Below are 26,402 nucleotides of genomic sequence, written 5' to 3'. Positions count from 1 at the left end.
CACCGGACGGCGTGGGCGGGGCCGGACCCTCTAGCCTGCCCCTTCGTAACCCCGCTGGTTGCCAATGAACGCCGACGTCATGACGTCGCTTTCCGTCGGGCGCTTCCCGGGCTTTGGTGGGTCACGTGAGCCGCTTTTCGCGCGAAACCTGGTTGTTGTTGGAGTGACTGAGAGGAGCGTGGTACTGCGATGGCGGTGAGCGCGCGGGCGCGGGCTGGGCAGGGTGGTGCGGACGCCGGAGACAGGGGTCTGGAGGCTGCGCGGTTCTCATACTCTGGCTCTGGTCCGAGTCGGCGCTCTAGAGGTTGAGCCCCAGGCTCCGGGGCGCGGTTGCTTTCTTGCCTGCACCCCACAGGACGCCAGGCCGCCTGGCGACTCGCCTCCTCACGCTGATCTGGGGCCTTGGGCTCCCTAAGCCGAGCCTGGCCCGCTCAGCCCCTGTCCTTTACTCACCCTGCACGTGCTTACTGAGTGCCATCTGTATGCCTGGCGCTGAGCGTACGAAAGGCAGGCCCCCATCTCACTACACTTCTTTAAACTTTTTTAAAAAAATATTCCCAGTAATCTGTGTTCTGAACACTACACTTACTGTCGTAGTATTTTCTTGTTCCTTTGTCTTGTGTACTGTCTCTTCCACGTCGGAGTTCCAGACCCCTTGTTTTGGTGGCTCTTGTATGCCATCTATCTCTGTCACAATACCTCGCTCACTGTGTGTGCTGAAACAGGTCAAATGCTTAAGGGGGAGACAATAGACAGTAAACAGGTAAATAAGCAAATAACAAAGCCTCTGGTTTTCATGGAGAAAGCATGGTGATGTGAGTGACCCGATATTTGAACTGGCTTCCGTTTGGAAGCCACTGGCTCAGACTGCTCAGCAGAGAGCATTCTAGGTGAGAGACCAGCAAGTGCAAAGATCTGGAGGCTGGAAGGGGTTTGGTGTGTTGGAGGACAAGACTCACAGGTGAAGAGATAGGAGGGAAGTCCCCCGATGATAAAAAGGAAGCTGTATCATGCCTCACCGGCCTCCTAGGTTTCTGATAGTGACACCACCTCTTGCAGGAATCATCGGAGTCCTTCACCATGGCATCCAGCCCCGCTAGGCGTCGGCGAGGCAATGATCCTCTCACCTCCAGCCCTGGCCGGAGCTCCCGGCGCATTGATGCCCTGACCTCCAGCCCTGGCCGTGACCTTCCACCCTTTGAGGATGAGTCTGAGGGGCTCCTAGGCACAGAGGGGCCCCTGGAGGAAGAAGAGGATGGAGAGGAGCTCATTGGAGATGGCATGGAGAGGTAATTTCATTCAAAGCCCTGAACTCAGCAATAGTTTTGCAGAGATCCCATTGTGTGTTTGGTGGCCTTGTTATGGGAGCTGAGGGGAGATGAATCTGATGGCATTCTTGCCTTTGAGCACAGCTTGGTCCAGGGTTCTGGGGAGACAGATTTAGAGAGCAATGACATAGGTCTCTTTAACTTACTGTATGTAACTTAGAGAGACTAGACCCTAAGGTCTGGGTAAGCCCAAACTCCATAAGCACCCCAGAAAATGCAGGGGTCTCTAATCTGGAGGACTCCAATAGGACACACCAACTCAAAAAGACAGGAAGCAGTGTAGGGTTGAGGGCCCCACAGGTTGTGGGGTGTCCCTTATGCTGTGCTGAGGCACAGGATCTGAGAAATAAAGAGACAGGACAAAGAAGTACAAGGAAAACGCAGCTGGGCTCGAGGGGCCACGCCACCTATGAGCAAAGTCAGGCGAGGCCCCGAATGTCCAGAAGCGTGAGTATTTATTGTGTATAGGTTAGGGGGCAGGGCAGGGCAGTGAGTGAAATCATCTTTAAGGATAGTGATAGGTTTGTCAGCAATAAAACAAGGGGTCTACCCCCGTTAGGTCACCTAGGCTAGGAGGTGGACAGTGCGCAGCAAGGGGTCCATTCCCATTAGGTCACCAAGGCATGGAGGTGGGCCGTGTGCAGTGAAGAGGGTGCAGTGTGCAATACCTCTATGTATGGGCAAACTACTTCTAAGAAGATTTATGGGGGGATGCTTTAAGTTACACAGTAGTGACAGAGCTGTCAGGGTTACCACCACCTGCTAGCAGCTTCCAGTGAGTTCTATAGGAAGATGCTTTTCGAACAGCACAGTAACAAGAGCTGATGAAGTTCACAGTCACCAAAGTGCGATTGCCGGTCTGAGGGCAGCCTTCCATAAGAACTGGAGCAAGGTCCTGCAACTCCTTTATCAGGAGGAGTGGCTCTTGCCCCAAGCCTGCCATACAGCAGGTAACTTTATGATACTGAATGCTGCTGCCTGGGCCACGGATTCTTGTCCTGGTATAACTGTGTTTCCGTTAAATCATGCTCTGCATTGTGTCTGCTCTAGGCATTCCTCCAATTATAAGCTGCTTATTTCCTAATTCATGCTCTTTATTGTGTCTACTCTAGATATTCCTCCAATATGAACTAAGATATAATTATATATATGTAGGGAAATACTCTTTAGGCACTCATACTATGAACTATTAAATGTAGAAGATTATATAAAGGGAAATAACTGAGTAGTAACACTATGAACTGAGATATTCTCCAAGCCCTAATTCTATGAACTAATATGTGATTATATAAAAGGAAATAACTGAGTAGTAACATTATAAACTGAGATATTCTTCAGGCCTTAATTGTGCCAGGGTTCTGCTTAGCTCTCCTTTCTCGGTGCCTATATGAGGGGTTACCCACAAGCAGGAAGCCCAGTGTTTCTCCATAACTTTTCAGAGGAAAGGTGCGTGGGGGAGGAGGGATCTGATAAATCAAGTTTTAGAGTCAATCAGCAAACATTTATTATACCTAATGTGCACCAGGCCCTAACAAATTAGGAGCGTTCTTGTTTATTAGTAACATGTGTTAGCTGGGCACAGTGGTTCACGCCTGTAATCCCAGCACTTTGGGAGACTAAGGTGGGTGGATCACCTGAGGTCAGGAGTTTGACACCAGCCTAGCCAACGTGGTGAAACCCTGTCTGTACTAAAAATACAAAAAATTAGCCGGGCGTAGTGGTGGGCGCCTATAGTCCCAGCTACTCGAGATGCTAAGGCAAGAGAATTGCTTGTATCCAGGAGGTGGAGATTGCAGTGAGTGGAGATCATGCCACAGCACTCCAGCCTGGATGGCAAAATCAAAACTCCATCTCAAAAATAAATAAATAAACGGGTTATTAAGACTTAATGCTAGGAGAGTGGAGTAAGCTCTGCGAATGAGCAAGGCTAGATTTCTACTCCTACCTTACTCTGTTTCCAGCTGGGATCTGGTAGCTACTATAGTAGCAGAATTGTGTGAATGCCCAGGAGCCTCGTGGAGATGCTCCTTTCATGCCTTTCCAGCCTTAGTGCATGTGAGAGTACTGTGCAGGTTGTCCTGCCGTCCCGAGAAGGTCAGGCAGCTGAGGGGCTTTCAAAGGCACTTCAGACCGGATAGATCTTTGCTTACCACCCCCAAGGATGAGACTGCATGTGCTGTAGACTCTAGAAGGAATGAGGAGTCTTCGGATAAATCCGCCCTGGAGTTGGGGTCAGGGCATGGGACCTGGACAGCTTCCCAGTTCTGCCTAGTGGAGTTGTTCAGGCCAGATGCCCCTCTACCGTGTCCCCTTCCCTGTCTTGACCCTTTGCTTCTCTTTTCCTTCAGAGAGTGAGAGGCCCTTGACAGGGGGCTTCTGGGTAGAGAGATATCTGACAGATAGCTGAGCCCAATGACATTTGTTTTTGTGATTTTTACAAAAAAAAAAAAAAAACTTTATTGACTATAGTTTATATATTAGAGTTTACCCCTTGTGAAAATACAATTCAGTGCAAATTCAGTGTAAATTTCCTGAGTTATGCAGCCTTCACCACAATCCAGTGTGAGAACAGGGCCATTGTCCTGTTGAGATCCTCCCACCTGCTTATAGTTCATCTCAGTTCTCACCCGACCCACAGGCAACCAAGAATCCACTTTCTATCTCTAGGTTTTCCAATTCTGGCCATTTCATATAAATCAAATCATTTATATGCCCTTTTGAGATGGGCTTTTTTCACTTAGTGTAGTTTTAAGGTCTTTCCATGTTGTTGTATGTGTAGCACTTCGTTCCTTTTTGTGGCTGAATCATGTTTCTTCGTATGGAGATACCACATCCATTCATCAGTTGATGGACATTGGGTTTCTCAAGCCTTTTGGTGATTATGAATAACGCTGATATGAGCATTCATTACAAGTGGTTTTGCATTTGTTTCTTTGTTGTTGTTGTTGTTGTTGTTGTTGTTTGGAGTTTTGAGCTTTGCTCTGCTGCCCAGGCTGGAGTGCAATGGTGCAATCTCAGCTCACTGCAACCTCTGCCTCCCAGATTCAAGCAATTCTCCTGCCTCAGCCTCCCAAGTAGCTGGGATTACAGGCCAATTTTTGTATTTTCAGTAGAGATGTGGTTTCAGTTTCACCATGTTGGCCAGGCTGGTCTCAAACTCCTGACCTCAGGTGATCCACCTGCTTCGGCCTCCCAAAGTGCTGCAATTACAGGTGTAAGCCACCGCCCCTGGCCTGCTACAGGTTTTTATGTGAACAGGCCTTTAATTCTGTTGGCTATGTAGAAATGAGATTGTTGGTCCTATGTTTATAATCTTTTGAGGAACTGCCAGACTGTTTTCAAAAGCAGCTGCACCATTTTGCATTCCTCTCCACGTTCTTGCCAACACTGGTCATTTTGATTCTGGCCATCCCCACAGGTATGAAGTAGCATCTCATCCCTGATGGCTAATGATGTTGAACATCTTTTCATATGCTTGATTGGCCATCTGTGTATCTTCTTTGGAGAAATCCTGGACTCACTTTTTAATTGGGTTGCTTGAATTTTTATTATTGAGTTGTAAGAGGTTTTTTACTTATTCTGAATATAAGTCGTCTGTCAGATATGTAATTTGCAGTTTTTTACTCAATCTGGTGTATGTTTCTCATGTTTTTAATGTTTTCTTTTGAGGTGCAAAAGTTTTGAAATTTGATGGAGTCTAATTTACTTTTTTTTTTTAATATTAACCAATTAGAAGTTTGCTGAGGGCATTTTGTGTGACTTGAGATCCAGGGAGAATTAGACCGATACCTTTTCCCCAAGAACATGGAAAAAATCAGAGCCTGGTCAGCTCAGATGTCTGCCTGGCTGGGTCCTGCTTGTGACATCAACAGCATAAAAAGCATTTGACAGCATTTATTGCAGAAAAATAGTAACAGTCTCTCTCATCACCACTTAACCTGAAAAAAGAATTTGAGGGGATTTTCTTGGGGAGGTGGTATGGCATGGGAAAACGAGCTCTGAGCTTGGACTGTATTTTGACACCCAGCTCTGCAGAGCGACCATAGGCAAAAGTCACATCTCCCCCTCAAATACTCATTTCCTCTTCTTTCAGATGGAATGACACTGTCTCCTTCTCAGCACTGCAGGGAAGAGAGCACAGTGCTTTGCACTCATTGGGTGCCTTATTAAGGCATTATTTCTCTTCCATATCTGAAGGAAGATAATGTGGAAAATGTGTATCTGATGGTCTTGGAGTAACTCATAGGGTTGAGACAGTGGGTGGCCATTTCAGAGAGGCTGGTTTGGCTGACTGCATAGAAGCCAGGACATCAGGGTGTCGACGGCGGCATAGTCAGAGATGGGGAAAGTACAGGGAGAATTCCAGCCCTCACGGAGAGTTGGGTCAGCTCTCTGAAGCCTTTTGGTCGAATGTGTTATGGTTCCTTGAATTCTTTTTTTCTTACTGGGTGCATAGAAGGTCTCTGGAGATCTACCTCCCCTTTTGTAATTGTGGTAAAATATACAACAAAATTTACCATCTTGACTTTTTATGTTTGTTTGTTTTTGTTTTGAGATGGAGTTTCGTTCTTGTTGTCCAGGATGGAGTACAGTGGCACAGTCTCGGCTCACTGCAACCTCTACCTCCCGGGTTAAAGTGCTAGGATTACAGGCATGAGCCGCCATGCCTGGCTGTTTATTTATTTATTTTTTTTGAGACAGGGTCTTAGTCTGTCACCCAAGCTGGAATGCAGTGGCATGAACATGGCTCACTGTAGCCTCGAACTACTGCGCTCAAGCAATAGTCCCACCTCAGCCTTCTGAGTAGCTAAGTCTATAGGCATGTGCCACCGTGCCTGGGTTATTTTCTTTTTTCTTTTTTTTTTTTTTTTTTTGAGACGGAGTCTCGCTCTGTCACCAGGCTGTAGTGCAGTGGCGTGATCTCAGCTCACTGCAACCTCCACCTCCCAGGTTCAAGTGATTCTACTGCCTCAGCCTCCCGAGTAGCTGGGATTATAGGCACGCACCACCACACCCAGCTAATTTTTGTATTTTTAATAGAGATGAAATTTTACCATGTTGGCCAGGATGGTCTCAATCTCTTGACCTTGTGATCCACCTACCTTGGTCTCCCAAAGTGCTGGGATTACAGATGTGAGCCACTGCGCCTGGCCATTTTCTATTTTTATAGAGATGGGGGTCTCACTATGTTGAGTCTGTTCTTGAACTCCTGGGCTTAAGCGATCCTCCTTCCTTGGCCTCCCAAAGTGCTGAGATGTTATAGGCATGAGCCACTGCGCCCAGACAGCTTAACCATTTTTATATCTATGGTTCAGCGGCATTACGTACATTCACATTGTTGTGCAGCCATCACTGCCATCCACCCACAAAAGTCTTTTTTTTTTTCAGTTTGAAAACTGAAACTCTGTCTCAGTTAAACACTAACTCCCCATTCTTCCCAGCCCCTAGCAACCATCATTCTACTTTCTGTTCCTTTGAATTTGACTGCTCGATAAGTGGAACTATACAGGATTTGTCCTTCTGTACCTGGCTTCTTTCACTCAGAATAATGTCCTCAAGGTTCATCCATGTGGCAGCACATGGCAGAGTTTCCTTCTACTTTAAGGCTGGTACATCATCCATCATATGGACAGATCATATTTGGTTCATCTATTGGAGACCTTTTCTGAGCCTTCTGTGTTTCTGACCTGGAGGCACCGAGCCTACCCACATTGGGGCTTCTGAACCTTATGGAACAGGCCCAGTTCCTGGATGGGGTTTGATGTTTCAGGTTTTTGTTTTCAGCAGTAACCACATCTGTTTTGGGGCTCTCAGGGATTACCGTGCCATCCCAGAGCTGGACACTTATGAGGCTGAGGGACTGGCTCTGGACGATGAGGACGTAGAGGAGCTGACGGCCAGTCAGAGGGAGGCAGCAGAGCGGGCCATGCGACAGCGCGACCGAGAGGCCGGCCGGGGCTTGGGCCGCATGCGCCGTGGGCTTCTATACGGTAGGTCCAGGATTCCGCCTGCTCAAGGTGCTGGGAAGGAGTCCCGGAGGGGAGTAGAAGGCGCTGGGGATGACTGCAGTAGCAGGTGTCTCTTGCCTCCCCAGACAGCGATGAGGAAGACGAGGAGCGCCCTGCCCGCAAGCGCCGCCAGGTTGAGCGGGCCACGGAGGACGGCGAGGAGGACGAGGAGATGATCGAGAGCATCGAGAACCTGGAGGACCTCAAGGGCCACTCTGTGCGTGAGTGGGTGAGCATGGCGGGCCCCCGGCTGGAGATCCACCACCGCTTCAAGAACTTCCTACGCACTCATGTGGACAGCCACGGCCACAACGTCTTCAAGGAGCGCATCAGCGACATGTGCAAAGGTGTGGCTTCCCTATGGCGCCTCCATAAATCCTGCCGCAAAACATTGTCCCAGCAGAGTGAACACGTGAAGCACAGGGCATGTGGCCGAGATGTCTGACAGAGAAACCAAAAGCATTGAGTTTTGCACCAGGGCTCTCCTGCCAGCTGTTCAGTGACCACATCTGGGCCACTAAAGCGTTTTTTGACAAGCTTGAAAATGGACAGATTTTATATAAAAATCTGGATTATTACCTTGATCTTTGTCATAGGAATTGACTTTTTTTTTTTTTTTTTTGAAATGGAGTTTCACTCCTATTGCCCAGGCTGGAGTGCAATGGCATGATATCAGCTCACTGCAATGTCCGCCTCCCAGGTTCAAGCGATTCTCCTGCCCCAGCTTCCCAAGTAGCTGGGATTACAGGCATGCGCCACCATGCCTGGCTATTTTTGTATTTTTAGTAGAGATGAGATTTCTCCATGTTGGTCAGGCTGGTCTTGAACTTTCAACCTCAGGTGATCTGCCCACCTTGGCCTCCCAAAGTGCTGGGATTACAGGTGTGAGCCACCACACCCAAACAGGAACTGACAGTTTATTCATAAGTTTTCTTTCAGGCTCTTGTAAGGCATTTCATGTTTGTAGTCCTGTAGGTACTCTGCTCAGATTTCATTTAACGCCCCCAGCAACTTTGAACACTGCGTGACAGGCCCATTTTACGGAGTGGGGAGTTGAGGCTCAGGCTTTGTCACTTAGTTAAGTCACAGCTGAAGCGTGGTAGAACTAGAAGTGAAAGCTGGGCTTTCTGAGTCAAAGTCAAGGGTCAGGGTGGGTAGGCCCCGCTTCTCACACAGGCATTGTTGTAGCCCAGCCCAGTCCCCATGCTTAGTTAACTCTCTTTCCAACATGCCCTTCTTTAGAGAACCGTGAGAGCCTGGTGGTGAACTATGAGGACCTGGCGGCCAGAGAGCATGTGCTGGCCTACTTCCTGCCTGAGGCGCCAGCGGAGCTGCTGCAGATCTTTGACGAGGCTGCCCTGGAGGTGGTATTGGCCATGTACCCCAAGTATGACCGTATCACCAGCCACATCCACGTCCGCATCTCTCACCTGCCTCTGGTGGAAGAGCTGCGCTCGCTGAGGTGAGCTAAGGGCAGGTGAGGATGGCAGGTCTGAGCTCAGTGCTGGGTGACTCGGTTGTGAATCTGGAGAGTGGTGGCGGTGTGGGCGGGGCGAGGTGCAGCCAGTAGCACCCTCTTCGCTGGTGAGTTGTGGTTGCACAGGAATGTGATGGGAGGGATCCTGCCAGGGTGGGAGTTGGGCCTAGTTTCCAGGACAGTGTGTTGGGATGCTTTCACCTGCAGCCTGGCCTTTCCCTGGCTCACAACTTCTGATGTGCCCTCTGCCTCTGCAGACAGCTGCACCTGAACCAGCTGATTCGTACCAGTGGGGTGGTGACCAGCTGCACTGGCGTCCTGCCCCAGCTCAGCATGGTCAAGTACAACTGCAACAAGTGCAATTTCGTCCTGGGGCCTTTCTGCCAGTCCCAGAACCAGGAGGTGAAACCAGGCTCCTGTCCTGAGTGCCAGTCGGCTGGCCCCTTTGAGGTTAACATGGAAGAGGTGAGAGGGGACACAGGGCCTGAGCCAGCTGTCCTTAGGGGTGCCCAGTATGCAGGGCCTGACTGGTCCCTCAGGCTGTGGAAGACCAGTGGGGCAGCCGCAAGGAGCAAGTTAGAATTGTGTGTTGGCCACACCCTGGGGTGGACCCAATCTGTCTAGGCAGTGGGTTTAGTTTGGCCTACGTGGTGTTTTTAGGAATTTAAGCCGATATTTAAGTCAGGCAATTTTGTTTAAACCATTACAAGTTTATGGGTCCTCTTGAAACAAGGGAAGATCTGGCAAATAGGACCTGCTTCTTGACAGGTCACTCCTTCAGGATGTGTGTTCACCAGTCTCCATGGCGTCATCACTCGCGTGGGGCAGCTGCAGTCCCATCAGGCCTTCCCCTCGGCTTGTTCTTGGGACTTGCCTGTCTTGTGTGGGGCCCCTGGACCGTACCAACCTCCCGCACCATATTCAGGAGACCCTTCTAAAGCCTCTGGCCTTAAGGTCTTAGACACATTACATGTGCCTTTGTATTTGAGCAGCCCTGTCTATAAATGGGCTCTTAGTCCCTGTGGTGGTGCCCAGGCCCCTTGACTGCCTTGCTAGTGTAGCTGTTGACTGTCCTCTTCTTACCGCTCTGCAGTTCTGAGAAGCTGCAGGGTGGATGCTGGCTGAGCCGCATCTTTGCTCACTCTTCCCATGCCCTGTCTGTTTCCCTCAGGCCCTGCTTCTAGGGACCTGAGATAGTACCTGATAGAAGATTAACAGTCATAGCTATCATTCATGGGGTACTTATCAGTGCCAGGTGATGGGTGGCATATTACCTGGTCCTTTTTCACAGCTCGTAAGGCAGGAACTGTTACTGGCCCCACTTGCCAAGTGTTTAGAGAACTGGCTGAGGTTACCCAGCCAGAATGTGGCTCAGAGGACCACAGCTCAGTCATCTTGATCCAGAGCATGTGCTTTTAACTGCAGTGCCGTATGGTGAGATAATGGACATGAAATGACATGGCACAGTGCTGGCCATGCTTGAACGTGACAGGTGAAACTTCCTGTAACTTACTATTTGTCAGATATTAGGTTGATGTTTGTATGACTTGCTTTAATTCTCATTATGAGGTTGCAGAAAAGGCACAGAGACAGGAAGTCACTTGCCCAAGATCACACAGCTTAGACACAGGACCCAGGCAGCCTGATTCTAGCATTCATACTCAAGACAGCTCAGCTGTACAGCATAGAGCAGGTGCTGAGTCTGGCAGGGCATCCCAGAGGGATGTTGGCAGGAGTGGGGACTCTCCACTGATGTGCTGGGTCTCCATTCACTCATTCCCTACTGTCTTTGGCTCTCCATTTGCCACTCAGGAATTGGAAACCTGCCTGTTCTCCCTCCGGTGGGGGTCAAGGTTGGGTGACATAGTCAGTGCTTTGAGGCCTTCTCTGTGTCCCTTGCAGACCATCTATCAGAACTACCAGCGTATCCGAATCCAGGAGAGTCCAGGCAAAGTGGCGGCTGGCCGGCTGCCCCGCTCCAAGGATGCCATTCTCCTCGCAGATCTGGTGGACAGCTGCAAGCCAGGAGACGAAATAGTAAGTGGCCAGGGCAGGCTGCGAGGAAGCTTAAGTTGCAGAGGGAATTGGCAGAAGCAGTTGTGGCTGGGCCCATGGGGGTGTCTATGGTCGCAGGGACACTCAGGCTAGGATTTGCATGGCCGGGGCAAAGAGCTTTGTCTCCTCTGGTGAATGGGTTGTTGGAACGGTGGGTTTAGGAGGGGATTTACTGAGTTACTTATCTTGATGTCTGTAGTGTGGAACACTTAGAATAGGAGAAATTGGAGGAAGGCAGCATGGAGATGGGCTGCCACCCCGCCTGTAGCCCCTTGATTAGCCTCTGACTTATTGGCCCTTCCCTTTCCCCAGGAGCTGACTGGCATCTATCACAACAACTATGATGGCTCCCTTAACACTGCCAATGGCTTCCCCATCTTTGCTACTGTCATCTTGGCCAACCATGTGGCCAAGAAGGACAACAAGGTCGCTGTAGGGGAACTGACTGATGAAGATGTGAAGATCATCACTAGCCTCTCCAAGGATCAGCAGATCGGGGAGAAGGCAGGTGGAAGGCAGGGCTGGGGGCTGCCAGGATGCTGTGAGGGGACATAAGGGGTGGCTAGGGGTGTGGTGGGCAACTAGGGCTCACTCCTCAAACCTTGCCGCCTTATTCTCCTGGAGCCTCAGCTGGGATTCCTTGGTCCTGGAAACCACGAGTCCTTCCTATCCTTTTAATTCCCAGTCTGGAGCTCAGTAAGCTTGTCTGAAAAGGAGGCCCCATGCTCCAGGGGAAGAGGTAGACTCTGGCACTGGGGATGGGTGAACCTGGCTCTGCTTCCACCATGGACCAGCGAGGTAGTGAGATAACTTGGATGACCTCTCTGAGCCTGTGTGGTGGGGAGGAGTCCCCTGCTGAGGATTGTGGCGAAGGTTAGAGAAGAGCTCTTCCTTCAGCAGACCATTTTGAGCTCTGGTTTGAAATTGGAACAGAGGCAGGGCAGTGGGATACCTTATGTCATGAGGCGTTCCTAGGGATCCAGCTGTGGCCAACGGGAATTTCTTCGGGAAAAGAATCCAGTATGGTGATTTTTGTTTGTTTTTTGTTTTTAAATAGAGATGGGGTCTCACCATGTTGCCCAGGCTGGTCTCAACTCCTGGCTCAAAATCTTCCTGCCTTGGCCTCTTAGAGTACTGGGCTTATAGGTGTGGGCCCTTGTGCCCAAGCAGTTGGGCAGTTGGTTTTTAATGCAGTCATTATTACTGAAGGATAAGGAGATAGGGATTTATGTTGCAGAAATACAGATTACTTAAACAGAATGTTAAATTTCTGTTGATAAAAATCCTTTGCTATTTCTCCCATCCTGCCCCCAGAGTGCCACGTGTTCTCAAGCTCACTGCTCTCCCCTTTTTCTCTCTTCTTTCCTCTCTTTCTCAAGTCAATTTTCCATTTTCTTTTTGGAGACGGAGTCTCCCTCTGTCACCCAGGCTGGAGTGCAGTGGCACGATCTCGGTTCACTGCAACCGCTGCCTCCTGGGTTCAAGCAATTCTTATGTCTCAGCCTCTCGAGTAGCTGGGATTACAGGCACGTACCATCACAACTGGCCAGTTTTTGCATTTTTAGTAGAGACAGGGTTTCACCATGTTGGCTAGGCTGGTGTCGAACCTCTGACCACACTTGCCTTGGCCTCCCAAAGTATTGGGATTACAGGCATGAGCCACTGCGCTTGGCCTTCAGATCAACTTGAAGTTCAGTTTTTAATGCAGAGCAGTTTAGCTCGCCCTTTAGCCTCCACTCTTCTGCTGCCCTCTGGCAACGTAAAATTCAGATCCCATTTGGCTTATTCAACAAACTGGGTGATTTCCTTCTGACGTGTAAACCCCACCATGGACAGGAGCCATCGCTGGCTTAATCACCTCTGTCCCCAGAGCCTGGCTGCAAGAGGCACTGAGTAACTGAAGGAATGGATGCTGGGGTGAGGAGAGCTGCATCCAGGCTGCAGGCGAGCTGACTGGTTGTTTTGGTTGTTTCTCTCCATCTACCTTCCCCTGAAGCCTGTGGAGCCCCCTTCTGGGTTCCTCTGTGGCACGGCCATAGTTGCCCCTTCCTTGTCTTCCTTACCTGTCACATTTACCCATGTCTGCCAGCCACTTAATATTCCTACACATGCATGGTTTGTTTCCTTTCTTTACTCCTTGAAGCGTGTTCTCCAAGTAGGCAGGGTAGTTTTGTGTCTCGGTTCCTCTTCACAAGTGTATTGTGTGGCTTTGCATCCACCGTGAGAAGCTGCTGCAGGCTAGACAGTGAATCCAGTAGGAGTGAAGCATCCAGCGTTTGTGGGCTTATACGTTACTGTAATTGCTCAGGAAAGCTCCAGAAATGCATCCCTGGCAGAGGTTGGTATTGGTTCCAGTTCTTCCCCAGCTCTTGGCCATCTAACCTAGTCTGCCAAGATTTGGGATTCCCATAGGAGAAGTGGGTGTTTCTCAGCCTCAGGAGAACAGGAGCTTCAGTTCAGCCAACACACATTCATTCCTGGAAGACCTCCTAGGGCCAAGTTCTGGGGATACAGTGGTGGGTAAGTCAGACATGACCCTTGCCCTCAGAGCTCATATTTTACTAGGGTTCCCAATAATAGGAAAGAGACAAGATCTTTTCATGTCGTTTTACACGCGACGAAGACAGTCACACAGGCAAAGAAAGCCAGGACCTCCCAGCCTTCTACCCTTACTACAGAGGCTCATGAGTACTACCATAGGGGACACCTTTGCAGAATCTCATCCAAGTGTTTGAGCCAATTTCTTCAGGCCTGGGTGGACTTAGCCCTGCTGGGGTCTTGCAGTCCCTAAGCAGCCAGGCCACCTGTGTCCTGCATGCTTATGTGTGTCTGTGCCCACCATGCTGAAGGAGCTGCATGCTTCAGGAACACTCTTCTGGCACCTTTTCTCCCTTTGCTGTGAGGTTCAGCCACTGATCTCCCACTCTGTTGATTGAAGAGGTGAGAGACCCATAGGTGAGTGAGTGGTGGGCATAGCATGCCTGGGCACTAATATAGCATCTGCCCAGGCCATCCACATGTGCCTCTGGAGCCCCAGCTTCCAGAATGACTTGTTCCCCAAACAGAGGCAACCCTGCCCCATTCTCTTGCCTTGATGCCTGCTATTTGTGTCTGCCTTAAGCACCTTCCTCCCTCACTTGTCCCCAGATGACTTCTGTCTTCTGTAGATTCTACCTCCAGCAGGAAGCCCTACAGGCTTCTGCAGCTGACTTTCGTATTGGTTTTTATTTTGAGTTAATTATCATCCTTGAGGGATCAGGAGACTTCATATAGAAATCCAAGTGCCTGGGGGTTTTTTTTGAGACAGAGTTTCGTTCTTGTTGCCCAGCCTTGAGTGCAATGGCGTGATCTCGGCTCATTGCAACCTCCGCCTCCTGGGTTCAAGTGATTCTCCTGCCTCAGCCTCCCAAGTAGCTAGGATTACAGGTGTATACCACCAAGCCCATCTAATTTTGTATTTTAAATAGAGATGGGGTTTCTCCATGTTGGTCAGGCTGGTCTCAAACTTCTGACCTCAGGTGATCCGCCTGCCTCAGCCTCTCAAAGTGCTGGGATTACTGGCATCAGCCACTGCGCTCGGCAATGCCTGGGTTTTTGAAAATTCAAGATCTGTGGGTGCTGGCTCTGTGTTCCTCTCTGGTAACACTGATGAAGCTGAAGCATAGCTGCCCTTGCAGGCAGGACCTGTGCCCCCGGGTTTGCCCCGTTCCCTACTCCGTCAAGTTTCACGGCCCTGCCTGCCTTCTGTGGGCCCTGGACACTGATCGAGTAAAGTATTAAAGAGATCAGGGTCATGCCCGACATTTAGATTTTAAAGAACTAACAGAAGCAGCATGCAGTCTGAAGTCAGACTTTTTAGGTTTGGATTTTGGCCTAATCCTTAGGATGGTCAGATGACCACCGTTATCTATAAAAATGAGAGGATGAGAGTAAACACTCATAGTTGTTATAAAGATCAAATAAATGAGTGCATATAAAGTACTTGGCTGTTGGCGAGTGCTCAGTATCTAGCAGTTACTGCATATGACTACAAACGTTAAACTATTTGTACAAAAACTGGATGGGAGAGCCTGTGACAGGCCTGCAGAAAGCATAAGCAGCCAGTAGGTAGGATGAAAATAGATTTGAGCCTGGCGCTTTAGGTATTTTACATACATTATCTCAGGCTCACAGTACCCATGCAGGTGGGTGCTTTCTCTCCATTTGCTGGGTAGAGCTCACAGTACCCACTCAGGTGGGCACTATATCTCTGCTGGGTGTGGGGACTGAGGCGTACTAGGAGCCAGAGCACCTAGAGCCATGAGGAACATGAGCTTTGGATTTAGATGCATCTGAGGTTGAGTCTTGCCTCTAGGAGAAAATGATTTGACCTAAGCCTTGGTTTCCTCTGTAAGACGGAGAGAAACAAGGTTGTTACGAGGATTACATGAGATAATTCATGGAAAGTGCTGTTATTCCCTGGCAGGTCTGGGATTTTATTCTGCCCCACTTTCCAGCCATCAAATTAGCCTGTTACTCCTGGAGTAACTGGATTAGCAGCAGAAGGCACAGCAGGCAGTGTAGGCATTTGCACATTTGCTCTCCTTGTCCTCCAGTCCCACGGGGAAGTCCCCTGGATGCAGTGGTTGCTTTACAGGAGGGGGACTGAGTTGGGCAATCTGTACTGCATAGCAAGCAGGAAGCTCTTGGTCCTGGAGGAAGACGTTACCTCATCCTGCAAGGTTGCTCATTAAAAAAACTACCCCGGGGAAATGAGTTGGGTTAAGAGAAATCAAGGACTGGCAGTCTTGGCACACCCAGCACGAGATGTGTCGGGCGTGAGAGGTCCATGGAGGGGTCTGCTCAGCGTCCCCAGCACAAAGTAAGGGTTTCATAAGGGAGTCATTATACTTACTGATCACTTAGTATCTGCTTGTCACTGGGTGATTTCTATATAGCAACAGTTCTATGAGGTAGGTTTCATCTGTGCCCGTTTTACTGATGAATAAACTGAGGCACAAGAGGTTAGATAAGTTGGCCACAGTCACATAGCAAGTGACAGAGTCAGCAGTCTGGCTTGAGTCCATGCTCCCAGTGATTGTATTGTGCCAATGGTTTGTGAGTTCATTTGGTTATTGTGAGTTCCATGGGTACTCTGTGTAGCATAAATCCTGGCCCACATTTAAAAACATTGTTACAGAAAATTTCAAACAGGTATGTGGAAGGGCATAATGAACTCTATTTGTCTTAGTCCATTTTCTACTGCTACAATGGAATACCATAGACTGGGTAACTTATAATGAACAGAAATTTATGGGCTAATGGTTCTGGAGGCTGGGCACTCCAAAATTGAGGGCTGGCATCTGCTAAGGGCCTCCTTGCTGGGTCATCCCATGGCAAAAAGGGGAGAGTTTTAGAGAGACAGAGTGGGAGCCCAGAGGGAACCAGACTCATCCTTTTACAAGGTACCTACTTCCTGGATAGCAGTGCTTTTATCCTCCATTCATGAGAGCAGAGCCCTCATGGCCTGATCACCCCTTAAAGGTCCCACCTTCTAATACTGTTAAATGGGGGACTAAGATTCCAACACACACTTTATACATTCACACCATAGCACTCTACCCAGCCTTCACAGCTGTCATAGTCACAGCCAATTGTGCTTTCTTAATATACCACCCATTCACCCTTAGTATATTTCAAGGCAAATTCTAGGCATGCCATTTTTTTCTGTAACTATATCAGTACGTATATAAAAAATAAAAGGCTCTTTTTGAATAAACCTAACCACAATGCCATTATCTCACCTTAAGAGATAATTAACAATTCCTTAATATTCAGTATTCTGTTGGTGTTCACATTTCCCTGATTATCTTATCCCTTCCCCCTGTTTTTTACGGTTTCTTGGAGTCATTATCCAAATAAGGTCCATAAATTGTGATTGGTTGATCTCTCTTAAGTCTCTTAATCTTTAGGTCTTTTCTCCATCTCTTTTTTTCCTTGTAATTTTTTGTGGAAGAAACTGGGTCATTTGTCCTGTTGAGCCTTGCAGTCGAGATGTTGCTAATTATGTCCTCATTGGACACATGCCTCTGTCACCTGTGTTTTCTGTAATTTGGCAGTCAGGCACTGAAGCCTAGTCTAATAAATGCTTGTTTTCTTTGACTTACTAGTTTTAAAAATAATGAATTGGTTCTCAGGTGACCCAGTTATTGTAACAGATGAATGGGCCCACCTGGCATTGAGGTTTCCGTGCTTCAGGTGTCATCCCTACGATGCTCAAGTGTCCCATTTTTGGCAGCTCAAACCTATTCATGTTGGCTCCTGAGTTCTGTTGACATGACCTTGGTTGTCTTTGAGGGTTTTTTTGCTTTCTGGTAGAAGATATTGCAGGCTTCTCTTGTACATTTCCTGCCCCATACCTTGAGTGGAACATTTCTCCAAGAAGCCCTGTGGGAAGTGTTACTTCCTTTCAGAGGGAGATAGTAGTTAGAGACCTTGCATGAATGTGGTCGTGTAGGCAGGACACTCAGGATGCAGCCTGGCGGGGGGTGTCTCCCCACCACCTTCAGGGCTGATTTTCCTGTCTTAGTGCCCTCTCCATGGGGGGCCCAGTGCTTTCTGAGCTCCTTTGTCCTGTAATGATGGATGAATATGGGTGAGCCCACTGCAGGGGGTATGAAGGTTGAGAGTCATCAAAGCACAGCTGTGCTGCAGGTGGAGTTGGAAGCAGTCTACTACAAGCAAGAAATGTCTTTGATGTCTCTGATTCTATCTTTAAAATTCATGCAGATTTTGCTCTCTCCCTGTCTCTTTCTCACACACACATACTGAAATAGAAATATTCCAGTGACTCACCAGTTGGAATTACTTGACTTCCTGGTGGACGAATCTCCCAGATGTGCCACATTGATTGCATTGATGAGGCAGGCACTTGGCATGAACCGTCGAATTTGTGCTCACCCTTCTGTGAGTTGAGTGTTGCCATCTCTTTCCCATATAAGGAAACTGAGGCTTGGGGTAGGCCAATGCCATGACAGGCCTGGTTCTGGTCTCATTTCTGCTCTTGGTCTGTGATCTTGGGAAAGGCCTTTCTGAAATATGTCAAGATTAGGGGTTCAGGTGACAGTTCTTCTAAGCTCTAAAGTTCTGTGATTCTTGAAAAGAGCCATCTAATGAAAAGCTTTAGAGTTAGGCAGGGCTCGATACTGGGGCCCGATGCAGTTGCAGCAGCTGTGGAAGTGGGTGTCTTTGAGCTGGGGATGACCCAGTTCCCTGATGCCAGAGCATGTGGGTGACCTATTCTGAGTATCTTTTCCCATTCCCATCGCTCTCCCTCCCTTTCTCAGATCTTTGCCAGCATTGCTCCTTCCATCTATGGGCACGAAGACATCAAGAGAGGCCTGGCTCTGGCCCTGTTTGGAGGGGAGCCCAAAAACCCAGGTGAGCACCCACCTTTCCTCTGCAGGGGTGTTAGCAGCTTTCTCTTTAGGGAGCAAACATTCAAAGTACACAGTGTTTTTAAAGCGTGGGTGCTGGGGAGAAAGAATGCATTAAAAGATGGTCAGGCTGGGTGAGACTCGTTCTTCAAGGGAAAAAGTAGCCCTGACTTGGGCATCCTGGGTGTCAGTCTGTTGGGGATACAGTGTCTGTCTACTTTTGTGATTTAAGCAAATGTGTCTTTGCTTCTCTTCTATTTAAAAAATGTTCTGTCTTTTAAAAAAACTGTTGTTCTGGGTTTTTGTGTGTGTGTGGTTTTTTTTTGGGCGAGGGAGACGGAGTTTCGCTCTTATCCAGGCTGGAGTGCATTGGCATGATCTTGGCTCACTGCAACCACTGCCTCCCAGGTTCAAGCGATTCTCCTACCTCAGCCTCCCGAGTAGCTGGGATTACAGGCATACACCACCATGCCTGGCTAATTTTGTATTTTTAGTAGAGATGAGGTTTCTCCATGTTGGTCAGGCTGGTCTCGAACTCCCGACCTCAGGTGATCCGCCTGCCTCAGCCTCCCAGAGTGTTGGGATTACAGATGTGAGCCACCACACCCAGCTTAAAAAACTTTGAAGTACAGAAATGATATTGTCACATGAGTATGTATTTATATTACACTTATAAAACACTAGAAGTCCTAGGTAAGGCTGATCTCACCATTGCTCTCACCTTCTCATCCTGGTCCCTCCCTTTGTGGCGATTTACAATTACATGGCAAACACAGGGTTTTGTGACTACACGCGTTTAGGTGTACAAGCGCAGCGTCCTCTGTGCATGCCCAGCGTACCCTGCCAAACTCTCCTGCTCAGTGCCACGTTCGGGCATCTTTTCGTGTTACTGCATACAGAGCAAGTGCATTCTTTTAAATGACTGTATCATGCCACTGGATAGCACAGTTTATTCAGCTCTCTGTTTGGAGAACACTTAGATTGTTTCTGGTATTTCACATTCTCAGAGGATGTCTCGTGTGTCCCTCCTCTGCACCCATGTGTCTTTTCCTGGGAGTGCCCACAGTGGGACTGCGTGGCATAGAGCACCGTATCCCTTTCTAGAGGGACTGTGCCTTACCATTCCTAACAAGTAGCTTGAGGAATTGGTGAGGGATGCAACTGTGCCCTACTTCCCTCACTTCCCACTCTCCCCCTCCCCGCCTGCCGTCGTCCCCTCCAGGTGGCAAGCACAAGGTACGTGGTGATATCAATGTGCTCTTGTGCGGAGACCCTGGCACGGCGAAGTCGCAGTTTCTCAAGTATATTGAGAAAGTGTCCAGCCGAGCCATCTTCACCACTGGCCAGGGGGCATCGGCTGTGGGCCTCACGGCATATGTCCAGCGGCACCCCGTCAGTAGGGAGTGGACCTTGGAGGCTGGGGCCCTCGTTCTGGCTGACCGAGGAGTGTGTCTCATCGATGAATTTGACAAGGTTGGTCCCTGGGTGACGGAGGCTGATGGGACTCGGTGTGAGTGGGCTTGGGCCTTAGTGAGGGGAATGTTGTTATGGGGTGCATTAGGACCTCATCAGAGACTTAGTGGTAGGGACACGGACCATGCTAAGGGACGGGCATTTTAATTTTGTAGATGAATGACCAGGACAGAACTAGCATCCACGAGGCCATGGAGCAACAGAGCATCTCCATCTCGAAGGCTGGTATCATCACCTCCCTCCAGGCTCGCTGCACCGTCATTGCTGCTGCCAACCCCATAGGTACAGCAGGCACCCTGGCTGCTGGGGCTCGGGTGGGGCACAGGGAGGTCCTGCCTGCTTGAATCAGGAGCCCATGGGATCCCCAGGAGCCAACCTAAGGAAGTCATTGGGCAGCAGAACAGAAAGTTCCCCTTTTCTGCATATGCTGTGAGAGTGGGGAACAATGAAAGTGGGACCCGGGACATCTGGGTTTTCTGTCCAGCCATGATCCTAGATCCACCTCAGATGTTCTCAGAAGGCATGGGAGGAGAGTCCAGTGCCCCTCCAGCTGGGATGGAATTCGTTGTTGGTCTTAGCAGCAAATGCTTAGAGAACCCAGGCTCTGTCACCTGCTGTGTTCTTGGTTTTTTCTCCATGGGAAGCAGTGATGCCTTCTGTCTAAATTAGGCTGTTTTGGGCATTGCTTGGGTAAGCTCTTTGCTGTCTCAGACAACAGGTGCTAAGTACCCACTCATGTCTTCCTCTTCCACTGCCCTCATCCCCTTCTGCCATCAAAGCGACTTGGGGTCGCGGAGATGGGAGGATGAGGGAATGCGCTCTGACCGAGAGACTCCCCTGTGTTTTAGGAGGCCGCTACGACCCCTCGCTGACCTTCTCTGAGAACGTGGACCTCACAGAGCCCATCATCTCACGCTTTGACATCCTGTGTGTGGTGAGGGACACTGTGGACCCAGTCCAGGTACAGCTTGCATATGCCTATTTGGGGACCTCGGGTGAGGCTTGGGGTCTTACAGTGTGCCCTCAGCACAGGGGATGGTGCTGCAGGGGTCGTAGCCTGTTTTCTAGGCTCGTTCCCTCAGTCTCTTCTCATGTCCAGAAGCCACCCTGATTTCTCTTTCCTTCACAGCACCCCCACCCCCCCGCCAGCATAACTCACAATCCACCAAATCTTGTTGTCCCAACTCCTGAGCCTGCCTGCCTCCCTAACTTCTGCCTCTGACCTGAGGCACTGCCATTGTCTCAATTGGCCTCCTGGCACCCATGTAGACTGTCTTCCAGTTGAAGGCATAAATCAGATCAGCCCCATCTTTAACAGCTGCTCAAGGCCTTCTGCTGTCATCAGAATAGAATCACAGTCCTCTCCTCCGGCCCGCCTCTGCCATCTCTGCAGCTAACTCCTCACTCCCTTCCCTCACCTGTATCTACCTTTCTGTCTTTCAAAAGGGCTGAGCCTTGGGGCTCACAGGGACTCTCTCTCACACTGTCATGTGACTTGGATTTTGTCATCGTCATCTCAGTTTCCTGTCCTTCAGGGAAGGGCTTTGCCAGGCACCCTTAGCTAGAGGTGTCTCCTTGGTCCCTTGATCCCATCACCCTATTTTTCTTCTGAGCATTACTTTCCATAATTAATTTTTAAGATTATTTGTCTCTTGCCCCCTTGTGGAGGCGAGCCCTGTGGGGCTCTGTCACATTGTCTGGTTTGCCCCCCACACCCAGAACTGCCTGGCACATGTAGTTCAGTCTTGTTGAAAGAGCAATGCCCTCGTAGGGCATACACGCAATTCTTCTCCAACCGCTGACCTCCCCAAGGCTCTGCACACCCACAGTCAGACCCACTCTTTCATGGCTTGTCTTAGGACGAGATGCTGGCCCGCTTCGTGGTGGGCAGCCATGTCAGACACCACCCCAGCAACAAGGAGGAGGAAGGGCTGGTCAACGGCAGCACCTCTGAGCCCACCATGCCCAATACATATGGCGTGGAGCCCCTGCCCCAGGAGGTTCTAAAGAAGTACATCATCTACGCCAAGGAGAGGGTTCATCCAAAGCTCAACCAGATGGACCAGGACAAGGTGGCCAAGATGTACAGTGACCTGAGGAAAGAGTCTATGGTGAGAGCTCAGGCAGAGCTGGGAGGTGCAGTGCAGAGAAGGAAGTGCAGTCAGCCTTCTGACCAATGCAGCAGGGGAAGTGGTCATTCAGGCCAAAAGGCGCCAGGGTGGGTTGCAGGGCGGTGGGTGGGGGTGGGCATAAAAAAAAATGAATATTGGGTACAGTAGTTCATGCCTGTAATCCCAGCACTTTGGGAGGCCAAGGCAGGAAGATTGCTTGAGGTAAGTTCAAGACCAGCCTGGGCAACATAGTGAGGCTCATTCTCCACAAAAAACTTAACTGGGCCTGGTGGTGTGTACCTGTAGTCCCAGCTACTCAGGAGGCTAAGGAAGGAGGATCACTTGAGCCCAGGAGTTCAAGGCTGCAGTAAGCTATGAGGACACCACTGCACTCCAGCCTGGGTAATAGTGAGACCCTGTTTCAAAAAAAGATAGGTATTAATATATACCTTAACCGTTTTGTTTTAGATGAAATTTAAATGTACAGTCATTTGTCTGTCTCTGTATAGGGCCAGGGCCTTAATTGTTGGTCTGCTTATTAAATTCCATATTGACTTTGTGTAAATTTTGCCCAAATGAACACAAGGTCTTTGGTTCATTCATAGTGGAGCAGAAGTTTAAAGGCAGCTTGCAAGCCATTGGAATGCAGAATCCTTGTAGATTGCTGTCTCAGCCACACCTAATCAACGCAGCAGTTTTTTTTTAAATTTCTGTCTTTTTACCAAGTTTTTTCAGAGTATTCAATTTAGTTTTCCTAGAAACAACTACTTTTTTTTTTTTTTGCACTTACCTTGACCTGGATTATTCAATATTTAGTGTGTGACAGTAACCAATACAGCTGGCCACAAATACAGCATCCTCTGAGATGCACAGAAGTCAGCTGGTGGGAGCAGAATTGTGCAGGTATGATGGTGACAGGCTGTAAGCATGCAGTGTCCACTGACATGCTCCTGTTTCCAGGAGGGATAGGAAGTGTGCTTTTACTGGGCAGCGCAGTCAAGCATTCTGCATTTCTGCTGTGACACTGTCAGATGGGTCTTCGTGACTTGGCTCGTAAGAGCACCGCTGCTTTATCTTCCCTGCATCTCTTTCCTGCTCATGGAAGACCTGACGCTGTGCTTCCCTCCAGGCAACAGGCAGCATCCCCATCACAGTGCGGCACATCGAGTCCATGATCCGCATGGCGGAGGCCCATGCGCGCATCCATCTGCGGGACTATGTGATAGAAGACGATGTCAACATGGCCATCCGCGTGATGCTGGAGAGCTTCATCGACACGCAGAAGTTCAGCGTCATGCGCAGCATGCGCAAGGTGGGTGTGCACCGAGGTGGGAACCTGATGGGCAAGCTCAGCAAAGGAGGCCACATGTGGGTATCCAAGGCTCTGGCCTGGATGTGTCTCCAGGAGTGGTAGCCTGTCTGACCTGGCTGCTGGCACAGTGAGTAAAGGGAGCATGGCAGGCATGGTGGGAGCGGGTGTTTGACTGAGGCTTTTTTCCTGCAGACTTTTGCCCGCTACCTTTCGTTCCGGCGTGACAATAATGAGCTGTTGCTCTTCATACTGAAGCAGTTAGTGGCAGAGCAGGTGACATATCAGCGCAACCGCTTTGGGGCCCAGCAGGACACTATTGAGGTCCCTGAGAAGGACTTGGTGGATAAGGTATGGGCCCAGAAGGGAGTTGAGGGATGGGGTTTGCTGACTTGGGAGCTGTCAGTCTCCTAATGGGGCTCTGTCATAGTGGGTCATGAAGTGGGTGGGCATTGGTTGTCAGCCATTTATTGAGTGCTTACAGTCTGTTGAGTCCAGTTCCGTGCCTGAGGTCTGACAGCAGGGGAATGAGATGAGTCCTGTTACTGCCTTCCTGTTATACAGAGGTGAAGACAGTGACAGGGCAGCCAAGTAACTTATCTCAGTTCACACACACAGCTTGCAGAGTGAAGATTTGAAGCCCTGTCAGCCAGCCCCTTAATCAGCCTTTCCACCCCTGGATATTTTCCTCCCATAAATGGAGGTGGTGTCTGAAAGTGCACTGGAACTGGGGTGCTTTGGAAACACACCTGTTCTCACACCACTGATGGCCCACTGGACATTTCCTCCTTGCAGGCTCGTCAGATCAACATCCATAACCTCTCTGCATTTTATGACAGTGAGCTCTTCAGGATGAATAAGTTCAGCCACGATCTGAAAAGGAAAATGATTCTGCAGCAGTTCTGAGGTCCGAGGCCATCCAGTGATTCCCTGGGATTCTGGTTTGGGGCAGTCAGACTGTGTGGTCAGTGTCCTCTGTGCTTTATGGACATAAAACCGGACCACCTGGTGAACTCGGGATGCTAGGGCCAGGGCTTATTGCAGGACCTCTGGCTACACCTGGCACGACTGTTTGTTTCTTCAAGCCTTTCTGCTTCTCACCTTCTGGGTGGGATGCCTTGCCAGTGTGTCTTACCCGGTTGCAGAACGTCTTGCCACCCCTGAGTGCTTTGTCTCCACTTGGTGCCTTGGATCAGAGCTGTTGAGTTCAGGATGCCTGCGTGTGATTTGGGAGACAGCCTCCTTACATGGATTTCAGGAGAACTGCTGCCCTCTTGGTGTGAGTTCATATCTAGGCTGCTTCTGCCTTTGGCCAGAGCGCTAGTTGAAGATGTTTGTAATCTTTTTCAGTTTCCTGTGGGTTCCTGTGCCCCTGTGGTGGAAGAGGGCACAACTGTGCCGGCAAGCTGTCTGGGCTCCTCAGTCGCAGGGGTTGGATGTGAGTCGTGTGGATTATCCACTTGCCACAATTATCGGCTGCCATTAGTGCCTGTTTCCGCGCGCTCTATTTGTGCATTCAGTTTTTCTTTCTGTAGTTTTAATTTCTAATAAAGTTGAATAAAATATAAATGGTATCTATCGGTTTCCATTCTGCTTTAATAAGTAACCTGGACTTCCTCTCAAGGCCCTTTCCACCTTCTCCCTCTAGATTTCTGTAGGAGGTAGGTCGGGTTTAAAAAGCTGTTTTGTTTGTGGATGTAGAGAAAGCAAAAATGATCTGAATCTCACCGTGGAACTTGGTTTGCAGTCACTGCCTCTGTGATATCGAAATGGAATCCATGGAAATCCTAGTTAGACATGTGTGTTGAAGGACTAGAGATGGTGCAGCCCACTTCCCAACCATCCGTCACCTCACCCAGAGATGCTCATGGGCTGCCTGAGGGACTGCGTTTCCCATATTGGGTTCTGATGTCTGTCTTTGTCCAAGTTTTCTTTTCTTGAACTTTTTTTTTTTTTAAGGTAAGTTCTCACTGTCACCCAGACTAGTGTGCAGTGGTGCAATCATAGCTCACTGCATCATTGACCTCCCAGGCTCAAGCAATCCTGAGTAGCTGGGACTACAGGTGTGTGCCACTACGCCTGGCTATTTTTTAGAATTTTTGGTAGAGGTCTGCCCAGGCTGGTCTTGAACTGGGCTCAAGTGATCCTCTCACCTTGGCCTCCCAAAGTGTTGGGATTACAGGCCTGTGCCACCATGCTCAGCCTGGAGTGACCCTTCAAAAGAAAAGGAGCCAGACACAGGAAAATGGGCTGAAGCATAGGGCAGGGTAAGGTTGAGGCCAGAGTCAGGTGGATCACATAGGACTTGTGCTCTAACGAGGCTCTAGTTTGCTGCGGTAGCCAGCCAGCAAGAGGGTGTTGAGGAGAGCAGCAGCCTCAGGGAGAGCTGGCTGGCCACCAAGTCTTACTGAAAGGAGAAAGGGTGGAAGGGTGGAGACTTGGGTGATGGTGGAGATTGGGGAAAGTGGACATAGGTGTATTTTGCAGGTAGATTAGATTTAGTGATGAGTAAGATGTAAAGGAGGGGCAAAAAGAGAAAACCTTGGATGGCCAGGAGTGTGGCTGGAGAAATAAGTTTAATGGGGAAAGCCAGGAGCTTCGTTTCAGACATATTGGCTAGACAGGTCTTTTAGGCATCCAAGTAGAAATACGAAGTCTGGTGAGACTCTGTCTCAAAAGAAAAAAAATAAAAGGAAATGTGAAGTCTGCAGGCAGGTTGAGTCTGGACCACTGAGCAGAGGTGTGGACATGAGGGGCAGTCATGGCAGCTGCCACTGTGCGTCTGAGTGCCATCATAACCCGAAGTGCATGAAGAAAAGATCAGGGCCAGGCATGGTGACTCACACTTGTAATACCAGCACTTTGGGAGGCTGAGGCAGGCGGATTACAAAGTCAGGAGTTCGAGACCAGCCTGGCCAACATGGTGAAACACCATCTTTACTAAAAAACAAAAATTAGTAGGGCATGGTGGTGTGCGCCTGTAATCCCAGTTACTTGGGAGGCTGAAGCAGGAGATTTGCTTGAACCTGGGAGGAAGAGTTTGCAGTGAGCCAAGATCACACCACTGCACTCCAGTCTGGGCAACAGAGCAAGACTTGGTCTCAAAAAAAAAAAAAAGATCCAGAAGGAGACGTGACACCCATCATTTGAAACAGCAAAGGAGACAGGAAGAAAGTGTGGCAGAAAAACCAGGGGAGAAGGGTGTTTGTGGAAGCCAGAAGAAATT

General features: G+C 49.3%; 1 protein-coding gene across 2 annotated transcripts; it reads left to right on the top strand.

Annotated features, from left to right (window-relative positions):
- Window positions 1–124: 124 nt before the first annotated feature.
- Window positions 125–24,750, top strand: MCM2 (minichromosome maintenance complex component 2). Of its 2 annotated transcripts, XM_012475793.2 has the most exons (17): window positions 125–195; window positions 1,060–1,289; window positions 7,143–7,318; window positions 7,423–7,683; window positions 8,579–8,798; window positions 9,071–9,278; window positions 10,716–10,850; window positions 11,181–11,372; window positions 18,194–18,287; window positions 19,506–19,756; window positions 19,912–20,038; window positions 20,605–20,717; window positions 21,616–21,867; window positions 22,997–23,179; window positions 23,372–23,527; window positions 23,972–24,083; window positions 24,527–24,750. In XM_012475793.2, exons 1-16 carry the CDS (start codon window positions 190–192, stop codon window positions 24,080–24,082), a joined length of 2,715 nt encoding a protein of 904 aa, XP_012331216.1. In that variant the 5' UTR covers window positions 125–189; the 3' UTR covers window position 24,083; window positions 24,527–24,750. The 2 variants fall into 2 exon arrangements, with proteins under 2 accessions (XP_012331216.1, XP_064218177.1); XM_064362107.1 differs by having other exon boundaries at window positions 23,972–24,750.
- The last annotated feature ends 1,652 nt before the right edge of the window (window positions 24,751–26,402 follow it).

This window comes from Aotus nancymaae, unplaced genomic scaffold (genome assembly GCF_030222135.1).
Source record: "Aotus nancymaae isolate 86718 unplaced genomic scaffold, 86718_ANA_hifiasm-v0.15.2.pri h1tg000046l, whole genome shotgun sequence".
Classification (NCBI taxonomy): domain Eukaryota; kingdom Metazoa; phylum Chordata; class Mammalia; order Primates; family Aotidae; genus Aotus; species Aotus nancymaae.
Note: the sequence above shows the minus strand (reverse complement) of the source record. Positions and strands in the feature narration are given on the sequence as shown.

Excerpts from the sequence above, each read along its gene's own strand:
- MCM2 (XM_012475793.2), top strand. Across the intron at positions 7,684-8,578 it reads CATCAGCGACATGTGCAAAG|AGAACCGTGAGAGCCTGGTG; the intron begins GTGTGGCTTCCC and ends GCCCTTCTTTAG. Across the intron at positions 19,757-19,911 it reads TCATCGATGAATTTGACAAG|ATGAATGACCAGGACAGAAC; the intron begins GTTGGTCCCTGG and ends TTAATTTTGTAG.